Here is a 23387-nt window from a genome sequence, read left to right as displayed (position 1 = left end):
TGATACTTTGGTAGATGTAAATGATTGTGTGCTGTTTTTTGACTGGGTTGGTTTGTTTATACCAACAGTTCATGTTTTGAACAATCATAGTATGCTTAGTACTATAGTTTATGATTTAGTATAGTTGACACTCTGTTAGCTATGTTTTTCATATGGTGTTTTTTGGTTGATAGTTGTAGTTCTCTGTAGTAAGTCACTGTCATCTGCTTGTTTTACTGGCAGTGTGCTGGTTGACAACTTTTTGGATGTAAGGACTGACCCCCTTATTTTGATCACTTTTTATTTCAAAAACATATCAAATCAATGTATATTACATCTACTTCAACAATCTATAATAAAGATGAAAACTGTAAAATTAAATTTATAGTTATATGAAGATATATTTAAAATAAATTAACTCTACATAGAAATGAAAATATAAAAAAACAATTATATAAAAATGAGTCCAATTGAAAACACCATAATACAGATTAAATTAATAATAATAATAATAATGATAAACAAAATCTTAGAACAGAAGTGTGTTTGAGACCTCCAATAACAAAGAACACAAACTAATGGAAATCGGCATAAACTTATAGGGAGTGCAATCCGAAGATGCTTCGGGTATTTACCAATTTGAATTCAACTTGAGAACGTTACACTCGATATAGTAAACCCCGACGAGGGGAAAATCTGTACATAAATCCGGACTTCCATGGAGTTGAGTGAACCCAACTCGCCACGACATAATGAACTCTGGGAAGAAATCGAACAATCTGAACGGTTTGTGAACTAGAGAGAAAATTGGAATGCTTTTTTTGTTGCCCAATTTCATTCTCATTTGGTTTTGGTATTGTTAGAATTTCTCTATATCATAATCCTTTAGGATTCTGATAAACAAGGGTATGCGAAGTCTCATCTTATTGATATTCGCTGCCGTGTGGGTTATTTTGTGTTCAGTTATTTGGTGAGTTGTATGTATGAAGATGCGGCGTCATCATCATCATCTGTGCTTCGGAAGCTGTGGGGAATAACATCCATTGAACTTGAATGTTCAAGACATGAACCCACTTTAGAGATTGGCTTTGAGAAAGAATATGATATGGATAATGACATCAAGGAAGAAGATAATATGGAGGTGTACGCCATGTTAGAGGCTGCTGCGATGGTGTTTATCCAAGCTTACAAGCACACAAACAGGTCACAATTTTGCTCTTTAATAATTTTACGGGTTTTCCTCAAAATTAATTCTGGATGCATCATGATGTGTTCTCTAAACTCGTTCAAAATTTGGTTTTACCTGATATTTAAGTGAACACGGGGACCACTTTGTGCAGAATGCTTCTTATCAGGGCTTCCAAGAAACATTTCTTATTGTCTGAGAGCTCAATTGGAAATTATATAAAGGCTTAAATCATACTAAAAACTAAGGTCGTAATGTTGATTGTGATTTTTTTAAGATAAGGATGATGCTAGTGGAGCATTTGCTTCGAGGGGCAAAATATGCGTTTGTTGGCTTCTAAGAATTGTAATTAGACTAGGGATATGCATTCTTTTCCAGTGGCGGCCATCCTTACGTTTTCTATTTTCAATTTGCATTGCCAAGGTGCCCTTGCCCAACTGTTAGCAGACTGCTATTAAAGACACTCAATTCAGTGACTAAGCGATTCTTCTGGGCAGGCAGAGAGACAACCGGATTTTTACTCTTTGCAGATATGGGTGTTTTCTCAAATGATCGGGTGTAATCATCGGGCCACTGGGATAAACTGTTTTCTGTTGAACAGTACATAGCACCTATTGAAAAATTTATCTGCAGCTGAGCATTGAACTTGAGAGTCTTAAACTACAGTTAGCATTTGAGCACCAAGTCTTAACAGGGCCAAAATTAAAAATAATTTTTTGTAATTATCTCCTGCTAGGGATGGATAAATATTGCTGAAGTGATGACTTTAAACAGTACAAATGTAAAGATGGGGAATTAGAAAACCAAGAAGATGCTTTTTGGCTTGTTGGTCAACCCGGTGATACTTTACGTATGTCAGGTTTGAGGCAGCTGCATGTGAGAATAGAAATGGAGAAAGATAGAAAGATTTTAAAAATATCTTATCATTAGCCGTCTCAAAGTTATAACTGCTGTTTCTTATGATATCTTATGGAAGAAACAGGTATTTAAACAATTAGAGGCTTCGTCAGTTCTTAATCTATTTAAAGAACATACAAAACATGAAACAATATTGCTGGCCTAAATTGATTACAGAGGAAAAACTAGATACAAGAAAGATCACATGGATGGAGCAAAACGACAAATGAATTAAAAAATGGGATGTTAACATACAAAAATGTCTGGAAACCAATGAGGAAATAAAAAAAAATTGTGGGGGAAAATTCAGGAATATCATGTGGTCAAAGCAACATGGATGGAAAAAACCCTTCAATAACAAAGAATATAATCCCATGGGAGACCATGAGGAAAAAACATACATAGGAGCAAATATCAAATGAAGATTAAAAATGACCATAGCTCAAATTAGGACCAGTTCTCATCATTTGTGGTGTGAAACAAGTAGATGGTTGAAATGCCAAGGAAAAATGGGAAGAAAGATATGCATATCTTGCAACAGAGGTGTCAACTTTTTAACACAGATTTCCTAGCATACAATGACATCCATTCCAGCTATGTGGATATCTTAGAAGTGAACAATTTATGTACCCTATTTGAAGGAGCACAACTAGACAAGACAACAAACCTTGTGATTAAAATACATTGTCAAATAAGAGATCTAAAAAAAAGGTTTCAAAGTGCTAAGACCTCGGCATCCCATTTTTAGGGCGTTTGCTACTTAGAAAGTCCCATAAGCTGCTTTGGCCTTGTGGACATCATTAAAATCATTGAATTATTCTAATTAATTCTTTAAATCAATAATGAAGGAAATACTTGTTGTATTGGACAAAACTTGGGAGTGTGCTACTTGAAGAGGGTTCTTAGTTTGTGAGCTAGTTTCCTGAAAAATAGATCATAATTTGAATGATAGATCAATCTTGAAAGCAATTCTATGAGGGGATCTTGAGACTCATTTGTAAAAATATTATTTTCATAGTTCAAAGTACGAACCAAAATATTATTATCAAGGTTGCACGGGGATAGGGGTATTTGGGTACTTAGGGTATGGGTACAACTATTTTTCAAAATAGACGACGAGGGTACATGGGTACATCAATTTTTTTTAATATAATTTAGAAGATCTGAAAATTTAAGTTATAACAATGATTTTAAAAATAAGAATAGCGATAAAGTTTGCAGATGTAATGTATGGTTTTTAGTTTCAGAGTTGCAATATGTTTGCAATAGTAATATATGCTAAATATTTAGATGCCTAACAAAGAAGGCAAACTTTAAACCTGAACAAGGAGATCATAAATCATATAACAATGATATTGCAAATGATAAACTTTTGACTTGAACAATGATATAGTTTACTTGTAATCAATATTGTATCAAAGTTTCAAACCTATGTTCCCCTGAGTTTCCGAGATGGGGACGGCGGGATGGGTTTCCGGGATGGGAATTTTTTTTTTGGCGATTTTGAGGATGTGGTGGGTGGGTGGGGGTGGACAGCAAACGGGGACAGCTATATATGTAGGGAAATTTTGAAATATACACTGAAATTTGCAAATATACATGTCATTCATATGAAACTAAGCACAAAGCATGTCATTTAAACGTTATAGAACATTAACATACACCATTTGAATGCCATCTAGGAAATAATAATCGATTTCAGTACTTAATTGTCAATATGCATATCAATATGTGAACAAAAATATTTAAATATAAGTTTAGTAATGAACAATATCATAAAAATCTGGAAATCTAAATACGCCCAAATGTTAGAGGGCTGCCATAAAGTTTCATCATCATGTTCAAGTTCAACATAGAAAACAAAATATAGAAAAATGAAGCAGATTGCTGCTCAAGCTCTTGGAAGCAAAAAAATACCTCTTCTTGCAAAATGAAATCCCCAGCCAGCTGCAACACACTCCAACTTGACATACAAAACCAAACAAATGACAAAACAACCACAATGTGGCATTTTTTGATCTTTTAGGGCATTTGGAGGGCCAAAGCTCATTGGACGACCAAGTAGGGACAAACAAAGTTAAGTTTTTTGTTTAATTTCTTCTTTAAGCTTCACCAAAAACAGGGACGGCTGGCCGTCCTCGGTACGGTTAGGGGACTTCTTGACGTCCTAGAAGTCCCCAAGTTCTAGGGATGTCCCTTGCATGTTTTGCCTAATTGGGGATGGTAGGGGGATGTCCCATACCTGCCCCCCTGTCCCAGGGATGTCCTCATCTCAGAAACTTTGGCTTTCTGGGAGTGGATGCATCCCCAGGCTACATAGTTTCAAACTGATTATGTATTGAATTAAGCTTGACAAACAACAAGTTGATACACAAACAAAAAAGCAAAATAAAAATAAGAAATCGTAACCAAGATCCTTAGCTACAATGCTCTCCATTGAGTACCTGTTACTAGGGTATGAGTACTCGGTACTTGGGTATGTGGGTACGCATCCTAGGGGCGTGTCATGTCCCTTTTTCAAATAATTAAAAATAATAATCTTTGCTAAGGTAGGCAAGCTCAAAAAGGTGAAGTTTCGGCAAAAGGGGCTAATCTTTAGAAACCAATGGACTAATAAATAAAAATTATTATTAAAATATGTTTTATTAACCCCTCTTGGACGTGAGTTAGGGTTATGCCCTCTTTTAAGGGATTTGGAGGCATTTTGGGCTCATTCCAAAATTTGATTTTTGCTCATTACTTTGTTGTTCTTCAGAGGCTGCCAAACCTGTGGAGAGGGAGACCCAAGGACGGGAGTTTGCAGGTTTCCAGGAAGGCTAAGGACGGTAGTTTAAAGCCATTCCATGTGCAAGCTCATGCAGAGTTTGCCCTTGTGCTGAACAGTGCAAATTTGTGAGTTTTCGGGTGTGTTTTTTGTAAGAGTTTGGTGTTTCCAGTTGAGCATTTCATATTAGTTTGGGTTGCTGCTATATTTCAGACTTTTAGATGTTAAAATAGAGCTGAATATATGTATTGGGTCGTGGTTAAACTTCTGTGATAGTTTATTAGTGTTTTGTGGTGTTTCCGGGCTATTTTGTGTTATTTTCAGGAGCCCGATGAGCATTGTTTTTGCCCTCCGTTTGAGAGCTGTTGTGTAAATGTTATACAGATCTGGAAATGTCATTTTTTAGGTTGTTATGTTGCTTAAATTTTTGTAAAAATGTCCACTTTCAGCTCTATTAATAATATGTGAAGCTATGAAGTTTTTGGCACTATTTCGGGCATACCCGATTTGGGGTTTATTGAGAAATTGGTGGATCTTTGAAATATTGGTTGTTTGATTTTAAAAATCTCATTAGAGGCTTGAAATATCATATAAAATCAGAGGAAGGGACATTTCAATGGTATCAGAGCCATGATCTTGCCAGCCTGAGGGTTTGTAGAAATTTGCATGCAACCAAGTGAAAGAGAAAAGAGATATTTGCAGTGAGAAAAGAATAAAGAAATTTTGATCAAACCTCTAGTTAAAAGTAAAAGTACAAAATCCAAGGAAGGAAAAAGTATGGCTGATCAAGATGAGATGGCAAAGAAATTTTTCCAAGACATCCAAAATACTCATAAGCAAACAGTGGATAGTTTGGCAGAAACTAGAGAGGCTTTGCGGATATTGACAGAAAAATTGCAAGGAGTTGCATCTATTAATGAGAAAGGGAGCACTTCAGAGGAGCCAAGAAATATGAAACCCACACCCTCTAAATCAACAAAAACTATTTTCCTGCCTGCAGATGAGCCACCAGTACCAAATTCAGCCCTTAATCCCATGGAAGAGGTTACAGGTAACTTGATTGCATTAAGAGCTACTTACAATGGCTTAGATGATGACTTTCGCAGTTCAGTTCTTTTTAGAGAATATGTGTATATGATGAACACTTTGATGCCCAAGAAAGAGTACATGAGGGAGCATGACATAAGTGGAAGAGAGCTCAAAAATAAAATAAGCAAGTTTACAGCACCTACTTTTGATGGAACAAATAAAATTTCAGCTAGAGCATGGCTACAAAAATTACAGACCTTCTTCACACTTAACCCCACGAAGGAGAGTGATGCTGTTCAATTTGCAAGTTTACACTTGGAAGATGCAGCCTATGATTGGTGGTATCATGGAATGACTACTCAAGATCATGACCACGTAACTACATTTGATGATTTCAGTCAAAGAGTGATAGATAGATTTGACCTCAAGGATGATGAAGAGTACTTTAAAGAATTGTCAAAGTTGAAGCAAACCAAATCAGTTAATGAGTATATAGAAGAGTTTCAAAAAGTGGCTGTTATGGTACCTGATATGAGTGAAAAGAGGATTGTTTATCTTTTTCTTGATGGTTTGGAAGATTCTGTTAAGGGTTTGGTTACGGCTTTCTCACCCTCAATCTTACAGGAAGCTATCAAAAGAAGCTTGCAACTTGAAACTTGCGTGCCTATGAAACCAGTCACTAATCAAAAATTCCCAAATCTTGGGCAACATAAGGGGAATTTTCAGAAAAAGACTTTTCCAACACTACCACCAAAAGATGTGATAAATGTGGCAAAAAAGAAGGTAGATGAAGAGACTAGGAGTGAATTACGAAGGAAAAAGCTTTGTTTCACTTGTAGAGAACCATGGGTTCCGGGACACAGATGTTTGGGGAAAGGTCAAGTGCACTATATTGAAGTTGCTTCAGAATCTGATTCAGATGAGCATGAGGAATTTCATGACACTAAGGAGGAGGAAGAAGAAGAGAAAGAAAAAGAAATTAGCAAAGATGACACTTTAGCAGCATTATCAGGAGTCCCAAGATACCATCCCTTTCGAATTCGAGGGGTACTAGCAAGGCAAAGGTTGACAGTTCTTCTTGATAGTGGGGCAACTCACAATTTTATTGATGAGGGATTTGTCATGAAAAGAGGGCTTAAAGCAGAAGATTTTGAGGGATTCAATGTTATTGTAGCTGATGGATTCACTATGCCTTGCACACGGGTGGTGAAACAACTCAACATGACCTTAGGAGATTATGAGTTATATGATGACTTCTATGTGGTTGGTATTGGGGAGATAGATCTTGTATTGAGTGTTCAATGGTTGCACTTTATTGGAGGCTATTGCATGAACCATCAAACTATGGAGTTTAAATTTCATTCCAATGGGAAAGAAGTCATATTGAGAGGCCTATTGAATGGAGCACCTAAGGCGGTCTCTTCAAAGAGGATGGAGAGGACTTTTCGAAGAGGATAAGTAGCATGGGCAGTAGGAGTCATAATCCATCCAACAAGCTCTCCAAAGAATCAAGGTAATTTCCATTTTGAAATTCAAAATATTCTTGATAAGCATAGTATAGTTTTCAATGACTTGCCTCCAGGATTACCACCAGATAGAGGTTTTGAGCATGTTATAGAGTTAGAACAGGGTGCCAAATCAGTTATAACAACCCCATACCACCATCCAAGAGGTTATAAAGAAGAAATTGAAAAAACTATTAAAGAACTCCTGGACATGAGATTCATAAGGCCTAGCTCTAGTCCATTTGCATCATCTGTGGTACTTGTCAAGAAAAAGGATGGTACAATGAGAATGTGTATAGACTACAGGGCTCTAAAAAAGAAGACCATAAAAAATAGGTATCCCATACCACACATAGATGATCTCATTGATGAGTTACATGGTGCTGTATACTTCTCAAAAATTGACTTAAGATCAGGGTACCATCAAATCCGAATGAGGAGTGAAGATGTGGAAAAGACTGCTTTCAGATGTCACTATGGGCACTTTGAATTTTTTGTTATGCCATTTGGCCTCACTAATGCACTTGTAACATTCCAATCTTGTATGAATAAGGTATTCAGCCAGCATCTTCGAAAATTTGTTTTGGCATTTTTTGATGATATCTTGATTTACAGTAAAACATGGGAAGAGCATCTAAAACACATAGACACTGTTTTGGGAATCTTGGAGCAGCAATCCTTCTATGCTAAGCTATCTAAATGTGAGTTTGGTTTGACAGAGATCCTATATTTGGGACATATTATAAGTTCTAAAGGAGTACAAGTTGATCAACAAAAAATCCAGGCAATTTTGGATTGGCCTCCACCCACTAATCTTACACAGTTGAGAGGTTTCTTTGGGTTGTGTAGCTACTATAGGAGATTTGTCAGGGGATTTTCGCAGCTTGCTGCCCCCTTGACTGATTTGACAAAGAAAGGAGCTTTTGTTTGGACAGAAGAGGCACAAAAAACATTTGATAAGCTTAAGGAGGTAATAAGTTCATGCCCTGTGCTTGCAATTCCAGATTTCTCTTTACCTTTTGTTGTTGAATGTGATGCTTCTGGAGAAGGTATAGGGGCTGTCTTAACTCAAAGGGGACATCCAATAGCATTTGAGAGTAGAAAATTAAATCAATCAGAAAAAGGTTACTCTATCTATGATAAGGAAATGTTGGCAATCATGCATGCACTTCATAAGTTTAGACAATATTTAGTATGTGAGAGATTCATTGTAAAGACAGACCATAATAGCCTCAGGTTCTTCTTGAACCAAAGGGATTTGAATGATCGTCAACAAAAATGGGTAAACAAATTGCAAATTTATAATTTTGATATTGAATACATGAAAGGAAAGAATAATGTGGTTGCTGATGCTCTCTCAAGAAAGCCCACTTTGTGTTCCTTAACATCTATCTCTGCTGATTGGAAAGTCTCCATAATTTCAGAGTATGCTAAAGATTCCTTTGCCACCAAGATTTTGGATAAGTTAGTGGATGATAACAGGTACAAGGTTGTTGATGAATTGATTTATTACAAGAATAGGATCTTCTTAGTGCCAGGATCAAAAACTAAGGAGAGGATATTGAGGGCCTTTCATGACACACCTTTGGCTGGTCATCAGGAATACTTCAAGACATACAAGAAAATTCGAGAGCGGTTTTCATGGAAGGGTATGAAGGAGGATGTCCTTAAACACATTAAGGAATGTATGGTATGCCAACAAAGCAAGAGTGAGCAAAATTTTCCTGCAGGGTTGTTGCAACCACTTCCTATTCTTGAACAAAAATGGGAAAATATTTCCATGGACTTCATCACTGGGTTGCCCAAGGTTCGAGGTAAGGATTGCATATATGTGGTGGTAGATAGACTAACTAAGTATGCACATTTCTTTCCTATCACATCTGATTTCAAGGCATCACAACTGGCCGAATTGTTCTTTAAGGAAATTTTTAGATTACATGGCTTGCCTAGAAACATTGTCAGTGACCGGGACAGTAGATTCTTCAGCTCTTTTTGGAAGGAGCTCTTTCATTTGGCAGGAACTGAACTCACTCCCAGTACTAGCTATCACCCTCAAACAGAGATAGTTAATAAATAGATAGAGGGATATTTGAGGAACTATGTTTCAAATCAACAACATGCTTGGGTGAAATGGTTGCACCTAGGGGAGTATTGTTACAATACATCTCATCACATGTCTATTGGTATGCCTCTTTTTCGTGCTCTTTATGGTTATGATGCCCTTTCCTTTGTTGATCTAGTATTTTCAGATAGCAGAGTACCTGCAGCAAGTGATTTCGTCAAGCAAAGCCAAGACATAATAAGGTTCCTCAAGGATAATCTACAACATGCATAGAACCAACAGAAGTTGTATGTTGATAGGAAAAGGATTGAAAGATCTTTTGAGGTGGGAGATTTGGTATTTGTTAGGTTGCAGCCATATAAGCAAAGCACCTTGAAGAGGAGTGGGGCAGAGAAACTCAAGCCAAGGTTCTATGGGCCTTATAAGATCATCAAGAAGGTAGGAGAGGTAGCTTATGAATTGGAGCTCCCACCAAACAGCAAAATACATAATATTTTCCATGTATCTTGTTTGAAGAACGTTCTAGGCCAGCAAACCATAGTATTTATAGAATTACCACCTCTTGATGATGAAGGGAAATTAGTTTTGATAACAGAAGAGATTTTGGATACAAGAGAGAAAAGATTGAGAAATAGGAGCATCATAGAGCATTTGGTCAAATGGAAAGGATTACCACTGAAGGATGCAACTTGGGAAGGAGCACATATTCTTGAGAATTCCAACCTTCATTGCTTGAGGACAAGCAATATTTGGAAGGGGAGGACTTGTTATGTCCCCTTTTCAAATAATTAAAAATAATAATCTTTGCTAAGGTAGGCAGGCTAAAAAAGGTGAAGTTTCAGCAAAATGGGCTAATCTTTGGAAACCAATGGACTAATAAATAAAAATTATTATTAAAATATGTTTTATTAACCCCTCTTGGATGTGAGTTAGGGTTATGCCCTCTTTTAAGGGATTTGGAGGCATTTTGGGCTCATTCCAGAACTTGATTTTTGCTCATTACTTTGTTGTTCTTCAGAGCCTGCCAAACCTGTGGAGAAGGAGACCGAAGGACGGGAGTTTGCAGGTTTCTAGGAAGGCTAAGGACGGGAGTTTAAAGCCATTCCATGTGCAAGCTCATGCAGAGTTTGCCTTTGTGCTGAACAGTGCAAATTTGTGGGTTTTCGGGTGTGTTTTTTGTAAGAGTTTGGTGTTTCCGGTTGAATATTTCATATCAGTTTGGGTTGCTGCTATATTTCAGACTTTTAGATGTTAAAATAGAGCTGAATATATGTATTGGGTCGTGGTTAAACTTCTGTGATAGTTTATTAGTGTTTTGTGGTGTTGCCGGGCTATTTTGTGTTATTTTCGGGACCCTGATAAGCATTGTTTTTGCCCTTCGTTTGGGAGCTGTTGTGTAAATGTTATACAGATCTGGAAATGTCATTTTTTAGATTGTTATGTTGCTGAAATTTTTGTAAAAATGTCCACTTTCAGATCTATTAATAATATGTGAAGCTGTGAAGTTTTTGACACTATTTCGGGCATACCCGATTTGGGGTTTATTGAGAAATTGGTGGATCTTTGAAATATTGGTTGTTTGATTTTAAAAATCTGATTAGAGGCTTGACATATCATATAAAATCAGAGGAAGGGACATTTCAGGGTGTGGGTACATGTACCCATGCAACCTTGATTATTATGGAGTAGAATTGAGAGTTTTTACATGGCTAAAATTTCAATAAATTATCTACATGAAGAGATAGTTGCATAGTTTTCAAACGAAGGTACAAAAATTGCTCACCATTTAAATGTTTTCAATACTCTTATTTGGTAATAATTTATTATTAGTGTAAAATTGAGGATGAAGACAAGATAGTTACATCTATCGTGTTCATTGCCTAAATCTTGGAGTCATAGTCATTATGTTCCCCAAGTTTTTGGGAAGAGGGGATGGGTAAATAGGTTTTTGGGATTTTTTTTGGCTGGAGCAGGTCTATATATATATATTCAAACATTTCACGAATTTCAGACTTACATAACATTGTCACATTCATCATAGCAATATAATTTAAAATTATTAATTCCATTCATCAAGTCAGTATAGAAAATAGCATGATAGCATCAAATCAAATAATTTTAGAAGATAGTGCCAAATCAAATCATCATTTATGAATACTAAAGTCTAAGAATAGGCATATAGGATGGCATCAAGTGAATCAAATGAGAGAATCAATCTACTTCTGGGTATTGAAAAATCAATCTGCCATAGTTGGGCGATAGATTTGGATTCTAGAGTCCTTGCGTGAGGTTTTTGGAGAGGAATTAAATTTATTGTGCCAAATCATTCCTAGACAGGTAGAAACCGTCTTGTTTGAGCAGTAATCAGCTACAACAATGTATTTTTGGGCGCTTATTGCTACTGTGAGAGTATTACGAAAGATGGAACCGATGAGTATTTCTCCACCGAGTGGTAGTCATTTCTAGGTCTGCGATATGAATATTTAACAGAAGTCTAATTTACAATCATTTTCAGGTCCAATTTGTTGAGTAGAAGTTTGAATTTTCAGTCAGATTTGGATGCCAAGTATGTAATGGCTTCCAAAAAAATAAACTGTCAACATTTGTTATGCTAAACATAACATATTTTTTATTTCAATGATTTCCAGTGCGCGGGGGCTGTGAATGGGCAAAAAATCACCATTTATAATTATTTTTGAATTAAATTTTATTTTGAAATCGAAAATGGCTACACGGTCCCCGAGATGGTTAATGCCATCTAGAAATGTGTTGACCATTTATGGAGTTTTTGGGATGCATTTTCAATTTTCTTGCTTGGGTGGGGATGGCTTGGAAATGTTTTTGACTGTCCCCAAGTCCTCGAAATAGAGATGGGCTAAGGGTTGGGAATGCATCCCTAGGTAACATAGCTTAGTCACTTCTATTGGCTCTAATACAATTGAGACCTTTGTATTTGATTATGCTGTGGGAGCTTTGTTGTCTAAAGAGGTGCCAAAAAAAAATCTAATACATAAACCTTCACACGAGAAGCAATGGTGGCTAGAGGTCGATCCATATAAAAAGTGAAGGAATCAAGAGGTACATCGAGATTTTAGCCAAAATGCAAAAATAGTTGTGTTCCATGCTGTTTTAGGGATGAGATGGGGGGATGATAGGGGAAATTTCAGGGATGATAGTGTGAGGGCCATTTTTTAAGAAATGATAATACATGTATCTATGTATACGTGATGTAGGAGCTTCCATGGGTGTATGCCAATCTTTTATTACCAAATTTTATTTTATTTTATGCTTCTTTTTCTTTGTGGTTTTCAGCCATAGGCATTTTTTCTGGGAACTTGATTTGGGCACACTTGAAGCATAAGAAAACTTGGTTATTCTTTTGGTTGGGTATGGTATTAATGGTATCATAAGATGAAAAATGGGGCTAAATTATTATATTTGATATTTTATTTATTGGCCCAAATTCTACAGTTTAGTGATTAACATTGAAATGTTATTTAATTATATTGTAAAATGTTACCATTTCCCACATATGTTGAGGGTTGAATCGGGAATTAGAGAAGTTACTTGAATGATTACAAGAGCTATCATAGAGCCCAAGAGTTAGAAAAATTGAATGCAATTGTCGAGATACATTTTCAGGTATGATTATTTGCAGGAACTGGATGCCAGGAGGAATCCAAAGGTTCATTTGGGCTATTTGGTACATTTATTTATAGCCAAGAACAATAAAATCTAATTGCGAGGCATGGAGAAAGAAATGTTTATAAAGGGTTTCAGCAATGAAGTCGCAAAGGAAGATCCCAATGCCAAATCCGAGGGTTGCAAAGGACTTGAAGGTGTATTTGCAGGTGTTTCAGGCTGATTAATTCTAGTTTTGATTTGTTTTGCAAGAAAATATAGTTTGTAATGAATTTTTTCAGTTTATCAAGATATGGTTTTCAGAATGTGGGCTTTTAGAACTGTTTGAAAGAAATTTGAGTTGTTGAACTAAATTTCAATTCCAAAAGCTTGCAATTTGAGTTAGGAGGGTTTATGTTGATTCTTGACTACAAAGATCAATGCTCCTTGGAGCATTGGTCTTTGATATGCATCAATATGCATGCATGTATACACATATGATGTATGTACATATACACACATATACATACATATGTATAGATACACATATATACAAAGACATGCATAAATACACCTACATAAAATATAATTTTATATATTCATGTTACATAGGAATATGTGCCCAATCAAATTCTTGTCCCCGTCCCCTGAGCTGTTTCGGGGAGGGTGGGATGTGAGGGGATGACCCCTTTCCATCCCCTTTGATTTGGCTTTTTTAGGAAACATCTTGTAACATGTATGCAAAATTGGAGATGCTTAAGAATACAAAGGGGATGTTTGGTTGTCCTTGGGATGGCTGGCCATTCCTTGTGAAAAAGTAAAAAGCTATACTGATTTAAGCTTTTGGATTGGAAATGGGTGTGGTGGTGCCACATAACCTGCCATGCTTGTTATACTCCCTCAAATCACATTTTGAATGCAAAACAAATAAAACCTTGATTGCTGCAACATTGTTGGGGACCTCCATTGTTGCAACACCATTGTTATTCATTGTTTGGTAGTACAAGTTACATGTGAGATGATTCGAGGGGTTGGGACTTCTTGTTTGGTCCTTACACCATCGCCTTGTTGCAAATGGGGACCCCCTCTTTTTTGCTTTAATAAGTAGGGGTCGTTATCGTTGGTGGTTTTAGTTGGCAATATTTTCAAATCTCCAAGTCCGGGGTGAGTTTGAGCAATTTTGGCTCGTTGGGAAGCAAGTTTTGTTGCAAGTTTGTGCAAACACTTTGGTGCCACTTGGACGAATTTTCGTAGCCCAATTCCAAGTGGAGAGTGGAACTTTAGTTCGGGAGAGAAGGGTTTGCGTGTTTGACGAAGTTTGTAAGAGAACTAGGTCTTGGGGAAATTTCTCATCTTCTCCCTCCTGGGGAAATTTCCCCACTTCCCCAAGAAATTTTCCATCTTCAAAAATTTCCCTAGCTCCTCATTTCTCTCAAAAATCTCAAGACTCCCTCGTTAGGCAAGATGAAGTGCAAATGCTTTAGGAGGTCTATATTTGATTCAATATTAGATTGATGAGGGGAAGAAATTGACATTTTTCCAAAGGATTCTCCTCCAAGGGAAATTTCCCATCTTCGGAAATTTCATCACATTGAGTCTCCCAAGTTTTCCCATCTTCTAAGGCATTAGAAGGTTGATTTATGGCATGAGGGCAACACCATGAACAAGAATAGAGCAAGGAGTCGCCAAGGAACGCTCAAGTGAGGAAATTTTAGGAACATAATTTCCTAGGGAAATTTTCCATCTTCGGAAATTTCCGTATTCTCAGGATTTTCCCCAGCCAACTATCTGAAAAACAAGGAAATGCTGAGAGGGGGAGGGTACGAATCAGTATTTCAAAACATTAAACAGTAAGAAAATCAAAATAAAACATGATAGACATAGGTTTATCTCATGGAAACCCCTTTGGGTAAAAACCACAGTAACATTAAACTCAAAGAAAATGGGCTGCAACCCAATATAACAAGAGCTTCAACTCTTTGGCTTAACCAGACACACTTAAGGCTCCAACCTGAACGAACATAAACAATCATCTTTCAATAGGTTCCAACCCACGACAAATAGAAAATAGACAACAAGATTACAAATTGTTTAAAACACTGTTTCATGAGATGATGAAACACCCAATGAGCTGATATACAAATCCTTCAAAATCTGCAACATTGAACACTCTCCTGCATATAAGTTCCCTTTACTGGATTTGCAGAAAAACTCCGGTTAAGATTCCTATTCAGTGACTTAACTAAGATCCAAGTGCAACTATCATACTGCTGTCAGCATAACATGAACACAGAAAAAAGTCCTTAAGCTCACACTCTTTATCGTATGACATCCGACCTCCTTAGCATAAAGTGGATAGCTCGCCACATTACGGCAGAACTTCATCGATTTTCAGGCTGTTAAAATCTGAATGATTGTTGTAGATGAAATAACATTGTTTGTGATTTCTCTATCTTTTCAAATATCACAATCTCTGGTCATTTATATTTAGAATAAGCCTATGAAGAGACATGTTCCTTCAAGGACATGTCTAATCACTAATTATATAATTAATGTAATAACATATATATATATAATGTATATATCTCATAAACACATTATATCTCATATATAGTTATTCATAGGTTTATCCAACTAAAGATAAAACTTTAACACTCCCTCTTAGCTAGGAAGGATAAACATATGATAAATATTACACCATTGGTAGTATTAGGAAATCACATCAAGGAAATCTTTGATGAGGAGACTTTCATTATATAATATCATTTGGGTATTGGCCTATCAGAATATCAACACATGATGTTTACCAAATACTCTTTTGATATCTTATAATGTAACATGAGTATTGGCCTACTAGAACATCAATCAAATGATATTCACCAAGTACTCTGAGTAATGGCCTATTAGAACATCAACTAAATTATATTCATCAAGTACTCAATGCGGTGATGGCCTATCAGAATGTCAAGACAAGATATTCACCAAATACCTATCATATTTCTATACAAACAACTTATAGACAGTCAATTTAATGACGTCTAACACTTAGTTGTTGATTTACAAGATAAAGCCTTTCATGATCTATTTCAACATTTACTCAAAATGTATATCATGATATAAGTTATTGTAAGGTCGTCACCTTCCAATAACTTCTACAAGTACAAGTGATAATCATTTGGAAGTCATCACTTTCTCATGATGTGCATAGGAGGGTTCCCATACATGTGAAGTCACTACGGATACTATCATGTAGTGTTGTCATGACATCTACCATGAATCATATCAGAGAGTAAGGTTTTCACATCAAACTTATCTCTCATAGACAAGAATGTAATACAAAGGATTGCACTTGGAAATTCTTTTTCATGAAGAAACACTAACCTTTTGACTCCTTGTCAAGGTTACTAATAAAGTGTCAAAACTTCCTCTAAGTCTATATCAACTTTTTTTTTGGACCTCTTGGTACAAAATTCTCTCCAAAGTAATGAGATTCGGACCCAGCTCAGACTTGGCAAGGGTAACTCGACTCGTGGCCCGGCTCGAACTCACCTGTGACTCGACAAAGTGATAAAACCCTTGAAATTTAGAGATTTTTTTGGATTTAAATTAATTCCATGCACCCATTATTGAATAAAGAGTAAAGACACAATAACATCATAAAATAGAAGGTAATTTGATCACATACATAACATACATCAATTACGTAACTACAAAGGCAAAAAAAATAAAAATAAGCCGAGTCAGATGAGTCAGGCGAGCCAGGCGAACTAGGCGAGTCAGCTCAATTGACCCGCCGAGCTCGGGTCACAGGTCATTTTGACCCGGTTGAGGCAACTTGACTCGCCGACTCGGATGACTCGCCCGACTTGTGGCGAGTCTCATTTCTATGGTTCTCTCTGATGAAGTGTCAGACTCCCTCTGAATCTATTATCATCCTTCTAACCCACTAGCAACAAGTCATGTCATGCTTCCCTAGTTTAATATCTTGATAGCATAAGGCCTTCCAACTTGCTTGAAACTTTATCCCAAGAATCCTAGTACTCTAACTGCCATAATTTCTAATCACTGAAGAATCCATCTTGACATGGTCTACTCCCTCAAAATTAACACATCCAAGATCATCAAAAATTTGACTGAAGCATATTTTCTATCTGCTCCCTCTCTTTGGTCTAAGGTTGCCTCTACTGAACTGTTAGACTCCCTCTTAATATAGAAGGATACTTCATAGCCTTAATCATCAAAGATATCCAGCATGATCGTCAAACTAACAAATTCGAGATCAAAACTTCTTTGGAGCTACTGTCATAAGATTAAGTTTTGTACAATATTTAGTAGCATGTGTAAAGTACCAATCTTCTTTTCCTGCAAGAACATCTCCAAAGAAAAAGAAAAAGATCAAGCTAAATAGCTCTTACAGTATGTATAGAAAAGAGAGAATATAGTGAGTAGATAAATGCAATACTTCAAGGCTAAAGAATATTCATCTATGCATTCTTGATACAAATTGTTCCAATGAGGATCCAACAATGTGAATGGAACATTGATTGTTATTCCCTCCTACAATGTGAAATTCCCAATCTTATATCTTAGAACAACATATTTTTCTAGCAACTAGGACAACTACGATAGGAAAGAAATTTAAATCCATCAGTATAAATATTTCACCCTCTCAATACCACTATGATGTCCCCAATCGGGACTATCAAATTTGCAATGTTCTGATGTTAGTTGTAATGTTTTTGTTCGAATCCACAATGACTTGCATTGACTAAACTCCAAGTTCTTATTTTGAAGCTTTAGACAATTTCTCAAAGTCTGAAAACCCACACTAAAGTCACACTTAAGCCCTTCATTATACAAATTTATTAAGTGGTTCAGGCTGTATAGATATTGCCTAATTTGACTGCTTCCATATTTTGCATATATTTGTATTAGTATATAACATCTATTGTCTCTTCTATTATCTCTTCCTACACAAGCATGTCTGTTAGAATAATTTATTAATTTGATGTCCTTAATTTCTTCAATGTATATGTTATGATAAATATCTCTAATACATTAATGGCGTGCCATGGATAGGACATGAGTGACACCTGTGATTCACATGGAGGCTGCCATTATACATGGGCATGAACCATATTGTTATTTGGTAGCGTACCCAATGTTTCATGTGCAACATGCATCGACATAGCAAACAACTACCATTTCCTTCGAAGAAATTCTATCAAAATATTACAGCACTTGCTGATATGTTTGAAGTTCTCAAGGAAATCTGATATGTGTTGTATTCTAATGTCTTGCTCATAGAAACTCCATATCCATATTAATCATAGACCATCAAATTTATAAGAAGATGTTTTCTTATAACTCTTGTATGACATAATCTGATTGCAAGTAGATTTAACTGATATTGCAGACTTATATGGTTGTGAAGGAAATTACAAGTTCTTGACTTTTGCTTAATTTTTCCTAATAACTGACCATGACAATATATGAAACCCTTTTTTAGCAGGGCTAATTATCTGCCTATCGCAAAACTCTTTGTCAAACATTAGTGATCACCTGTGCATCACTCAATTCATCTCGATGATAGTGAACTTGTGAAACTTCTTTTTCTTATTTATCACTAAATGTAATCTCCTCAAGGTTTGTCGATATAGTCAAAGACTAGAAGTTTACATATATTCAGTTTGGACGTACTGTCCCATATCATATCATGCAGATGTATATATCCTCTCTTTGCTGGTTTGAATGTCTGAGTGCATGGATAAATATAAATGGCTGTTGGAAGCTATCTTAGGGTCAAACTTGACATATCTGGGATCGGTGGATTTACACCAAGAAATACCATGAGTATTGAAATTAACAGCTTGATGAAACCTTATTTAATCTCTCTGACGTTGTGACATTACAAGGGACCCAATAATATGTCTATTATTTTCACCACAAAAAAAAACTTAACTGGAGGCATTGATTCTCCCCATCAAAGAAGTATATAATTTCTTATACTCGTATAGTCTGGAGATTACTTTATCTGAACCTTCCACCAAAGATTACGACCGAATCTGCTAGTGGGGTAATTTGCTAGAGACACAAATTAAATTGAAGATCAAAGATTCGTTTGCTATATTATAATCCTTCGATTGTATTGATAACTTGATTATTAAAATAGTCTTCAGGTATCAGTCAATATGTATTGATAGATAATATTCATTCGTTCCTTTATCATTGGGAAGTGTTAAAATTGCTAATATGATTCCAGGATATATCCTCTGCTGATTGCTAGTCGATTAAGACCGTCCCTTAATTACTTGCTGATACTATTTCAGTGATCTTCTGAAGTAATTCCTTCTTAATTGAGTATAGTTTTCTGCTGGTTGAGAATTTGAGATTTCTGATTAGATCTGATAATGTATTGACTGTCTATGCTAGAATTATAAGTGGTCCCAATCTGATGCCCTTTTAGAACTTGAAATGTGGAGAGTCTACATGAAGTTTCACAGGTAGACTTGGCTTGTAATATATTCTTTCTCCTTCGATAAAGCCTATATTCTTTATATATGACCCCTTAATCTGGGGATGTTGACGCCTCCTCCAAATTGAAGGGTCTGCAAGTAAATGATGTCAAATTGTTTTTATAATCCCTACTTTTTCGATTTTCCTTCACACCTTGACCTTCCATGTAGATCGTGGAATACGATGGTGTGTTGATGTCACAGTTATCAGTTATGACAAGGAACTTTTCAAACATTGCTTAGAAGATCAACACAGGACATTGGCAGTTATCTGCTCCACTTTTTATATGGAATGATTGTTATTTATCTATGTCTATGTTCATCCTTTTGTTGACTTGTATGCGGTCCTATAGTGTACGTTTTAAGCGTGGGGTAAGTCACCTGCTCTTCTTATTACTAGTGCACACTCCTTTAGTGTTTGGTCTTAAAGTCTTAATCCTGCGTGCTTCTCAATTGAGTATAATACTTGGTGTAGGCAGCACCAAGTATCCTCCACAGCTTATCCCTTACGTTGCCTTCGTGGTTGTGTCAGATCCAATGTTATTATATACTGATATTCTCAGCTTTTGTCCATTGATGATGTCATTACTGTTCATTTTCATGCAGATTGCATGCTGCTCATACATCAGTCTTACAACTGTGACATATCGACTTTAGCATTCATGGACATAACTGGTGGTTATTACATTTTCTGCGGTTGTCATACCAGTTCCGAAGACACCTTTCTCACTGCCAATATATGATTGTTCACATGCTGCTAATCAACCATAATGCAGATCGACAACCACTACACAGATTCCATAACTGGGAGTTGTCATCATTGAGATGATAATATGCCTATAACAAATATCTGTTCAGATTGTACCAAGCATAAATTTCTGACGACAAACATATAATGCTTTTTCTTTTTCTGGACTGTAACAATTTGACTCATGGTGTTTACATATTGGAGTACTTGTGACAGGTAAAGTTATTAACGACTAGCACAATGATGTATGCAACCTGGTCACAACTTAGGAGAAAGAGGCTTAATATGCTCTAAAATTCTCTAATTTTCCAGTGTACATAGAAGGAAGACAATGGATGAATTGAAGTAGCAATCAATCACGGACAATCAACAAGAGTCACAATTTTATCAGATGGAACCACGCCTCAATGCTCAAATCAACCAGAAGATGAATTGTACCAAATTAATATGCTTCCTTTTCAGAAATAACTTTGCATAATAGTTCTGAAACCTCATAGGCCTTGGAGGGAACCTGCTCTGATACCATGTTAAATTCTGAGTGATTGTTGTAGATGAAATAACATTGATTGTGATTTCTATATCTTTTCAAATATCACAATCTCTCGTCATTTACATTGAGAATAAGCCTATGAAGAGACACGTCCCTTCAAGGGATATGTCTATTCATTATTTATATAATTAATATAATAACACACACACACACACACACACACACACACACACACATATATATATCATAAACACATTATCTCTCATATTTAATTATTCATAGGTTTATCCAACTAAATTTTAACACAGGCCAGCCAACTGCTCCTTTATCAGTTCTAGAATATTCTTAAAACTTCTTCTGTTGTATGTTGAAATACTTGGCTAATCAGTAAGAGTTCAGTCAGCAAGACCCTCAGTCTGCAAGTCACACTCAGAGCTGTTTGTACTCTACTATATACCCATACGCCTCTGCTCATGCTTTTTCTCAACATGCTTCAGTATCGTTACTCAACACCAGAACTTATACATATTTTCATGTATCTATGCTTTTTGTTCCACTCGCAATCAGTTTTCAAGACACCTGATTTTCTCTGTCTCGTCCCCCCTTTTGAGCGCACACCTGCACCTTTTGTGTTTTATCAGAAAATGTCTTTTTGCCTTATGTCCCTATCAAAGAGGACATAAATATTGTCTTTTTAAACTGACTTCTTTTCTTGCAATCGATTCAATCTTACCTTTTAAAACGAATACTCATTATGTGTAACAACCACTTTTCCCGGGTCTTAATTAACAACTAACATATTAAAGAAATACAATTATTACTTCATTTTCATAGGAAGATAGTTCTATTAGTTATGTTCATGTGAATGAGATTAACAGTTACAATTACTTAAACGGAAAACTCATAACTAACATCTGAAAACACTATCAATGAATTTAGTAAGGAAATTAAAATCTACATACTATGAAATTTGAACCGAAAATCAATGTAGGGATGCTTCTGCAATCACCCAGATTAGTCCACATATATCACTTAGGATCAATTGACGATTACCATCAAATACCACTATATCAAAATCAAATGACGATTACTATCAAATACCACTATATCAATATCAAATGACGATTATCATCACATACCACTATATCAATTAGGGCATCACATACCACTATATCAATTAGGGCATTAATTACCATTGGATCATTTAGGGCATCAGATACCACTATATCATTTAGGGCTTCAGATACCACTGAATCATTTGGGCTTCAGATACCATTGTATTATTTAGGGCTTCAGATACCACTGTATCATTTAGGGCATCAATTACCATTGGATCATTTAGGGTATTAGATACCACTGTATCATTTGGGGCACCAATACCACTGTATTATTCCTTTCTTTCCGATTGCTTAATTGTGGCAACAGCATAAGATTAGAAGATATGCTCATAATCATTATTCTTATAAATGAAAGATTGAAATAACAATTCATCAGATAAATCTATCTCTCACAAATAAATATATTTCACAATTAGTTAGAAGATCAACCGATCTAATTGGTTGCCAATTATATTGTCGATAAGAGTTGCTTTCATTTAAAGAAATAATTGTAACGATGATACAACTTAATTAATCTTACCTTCTACTTGCATATACATCATAAAAGTAAAAATGTCGGTTTTCGACAAATGTTTGAATGCATAGCTTATTTTTATCTATTGCACGTCTGACAACTTGTGGAGAGGGGAAACATTATCAAGGGCTTAACCACCCAACCTCGGACCATAACTTATCCCCACACTATCTCTAACGAGAAAAACCCTCCCTACCCAGAATAGACATGGAACACCTTGTCAGCCATTGAGCATCCTAGTATCTAATCACAACACTCAGCTTGACAACAGGAGAATACAATAAACATGATCATGCATGAACTATTAAATGATTCATTTTAAAAATGATAAACATTGTTATGTCACATCTGATTCTGTTTCATGTTATTGCAGATTCCTTTCTCTCACCTCTTCACCCTTTTCCTTGGTTATACAGTCGGGTGAGTCCCAGGTGTTTGAATTTCAGAGCAACCGGCTTTTTCTATTGATCCTTAATTGATAAAAGAATATTATATGTTTCCAGCTTATCACAATCTGTGATTTGAAAAAGATGTTCTTAAAGATTTGCAGAGATTATTGTTTAACTCTATTGTCCAATGACATAATGATACATGAATTCATAACATGGTTAGTTGGCTTTTATTCTTCTTAACTGATGATATTATAAACAAGGGTGATTTGCTTCATAATCTGGATTTGTATCTAACTGCTATAAAAATCAGATTGCAGTAATAACTGTTATAAAACATATTGCAATGTTGGATTTGGATATTCCACATGACCTAGATAAATCTGGAAATGAAGTCTGGAGTCTTGCTAGACACTTGTATATCGGCTCTTCTTCAAATTGATTACCGGGCGTAATCATAGTGTGTAAATGAAACCATCAACTTCAGTACACTATCAACTTCAGCAAGGAAGAACAATATACGACAGACTTGTAACAAGAAAGGCGTTGCTATAAACTGCAGAGATTTCA

General features: G+C 35.9%; 1 protein-coding gene across 4 annotated transcripts in view; it reads left to right on the top strand.

Annotated features, from left to right (window-relative positions):
* The first annotated feature begins 531 nt into the window (after positions 1 to 531).
* APEM9 (3-phosphoinositide-dependent protein kinase-1) overlaps positions 532 to 23387 on the top strand; it is a 114132-nt gene continuing 91276 nt past the window's right edge. For 3 of the 4 annotated variants that reach the window (XM_089813380.1, XM_089813381.1, XM_089813382.1), the window contains exons 1-2: positions 532 to 765; positions 943 to 1182. In XM_089813380.1, coding sequence (XP_089669506.1) covers positions 698 to 765; positions 943 to 1182 — 308 coding nt within the window. In that variant the 5' untranslated portion in view covers positions 532 to 697. The remainder of the gene's footprint in view (positions 766 to 942; positions 1183 to 23387) is intronic. The other variant, XM_089813383.1, reaches the window with a different exon arrangement.

Source organism: Cupressus sempervirens, chromosome 2 (genome assembly GCF_028749045.1).
Source record: "Cupressus sempervirens isolate cs-2001-9-10 chromosome 2, ASM2874904v1, whole genome shotgun sequence".
Taxonomy (NCBI): Eukaryota; Viridiplantae; Streptophyta; class Pinopsida; order Cupressales; family Cupressaceae; genus Cupressus; species Cupressus sempervirens.
The sequence above is the reverse complement of the archived record's forward strand: the minus strand, read 5'-3'. Positions and strand labels throughout refer to the sequence as shown.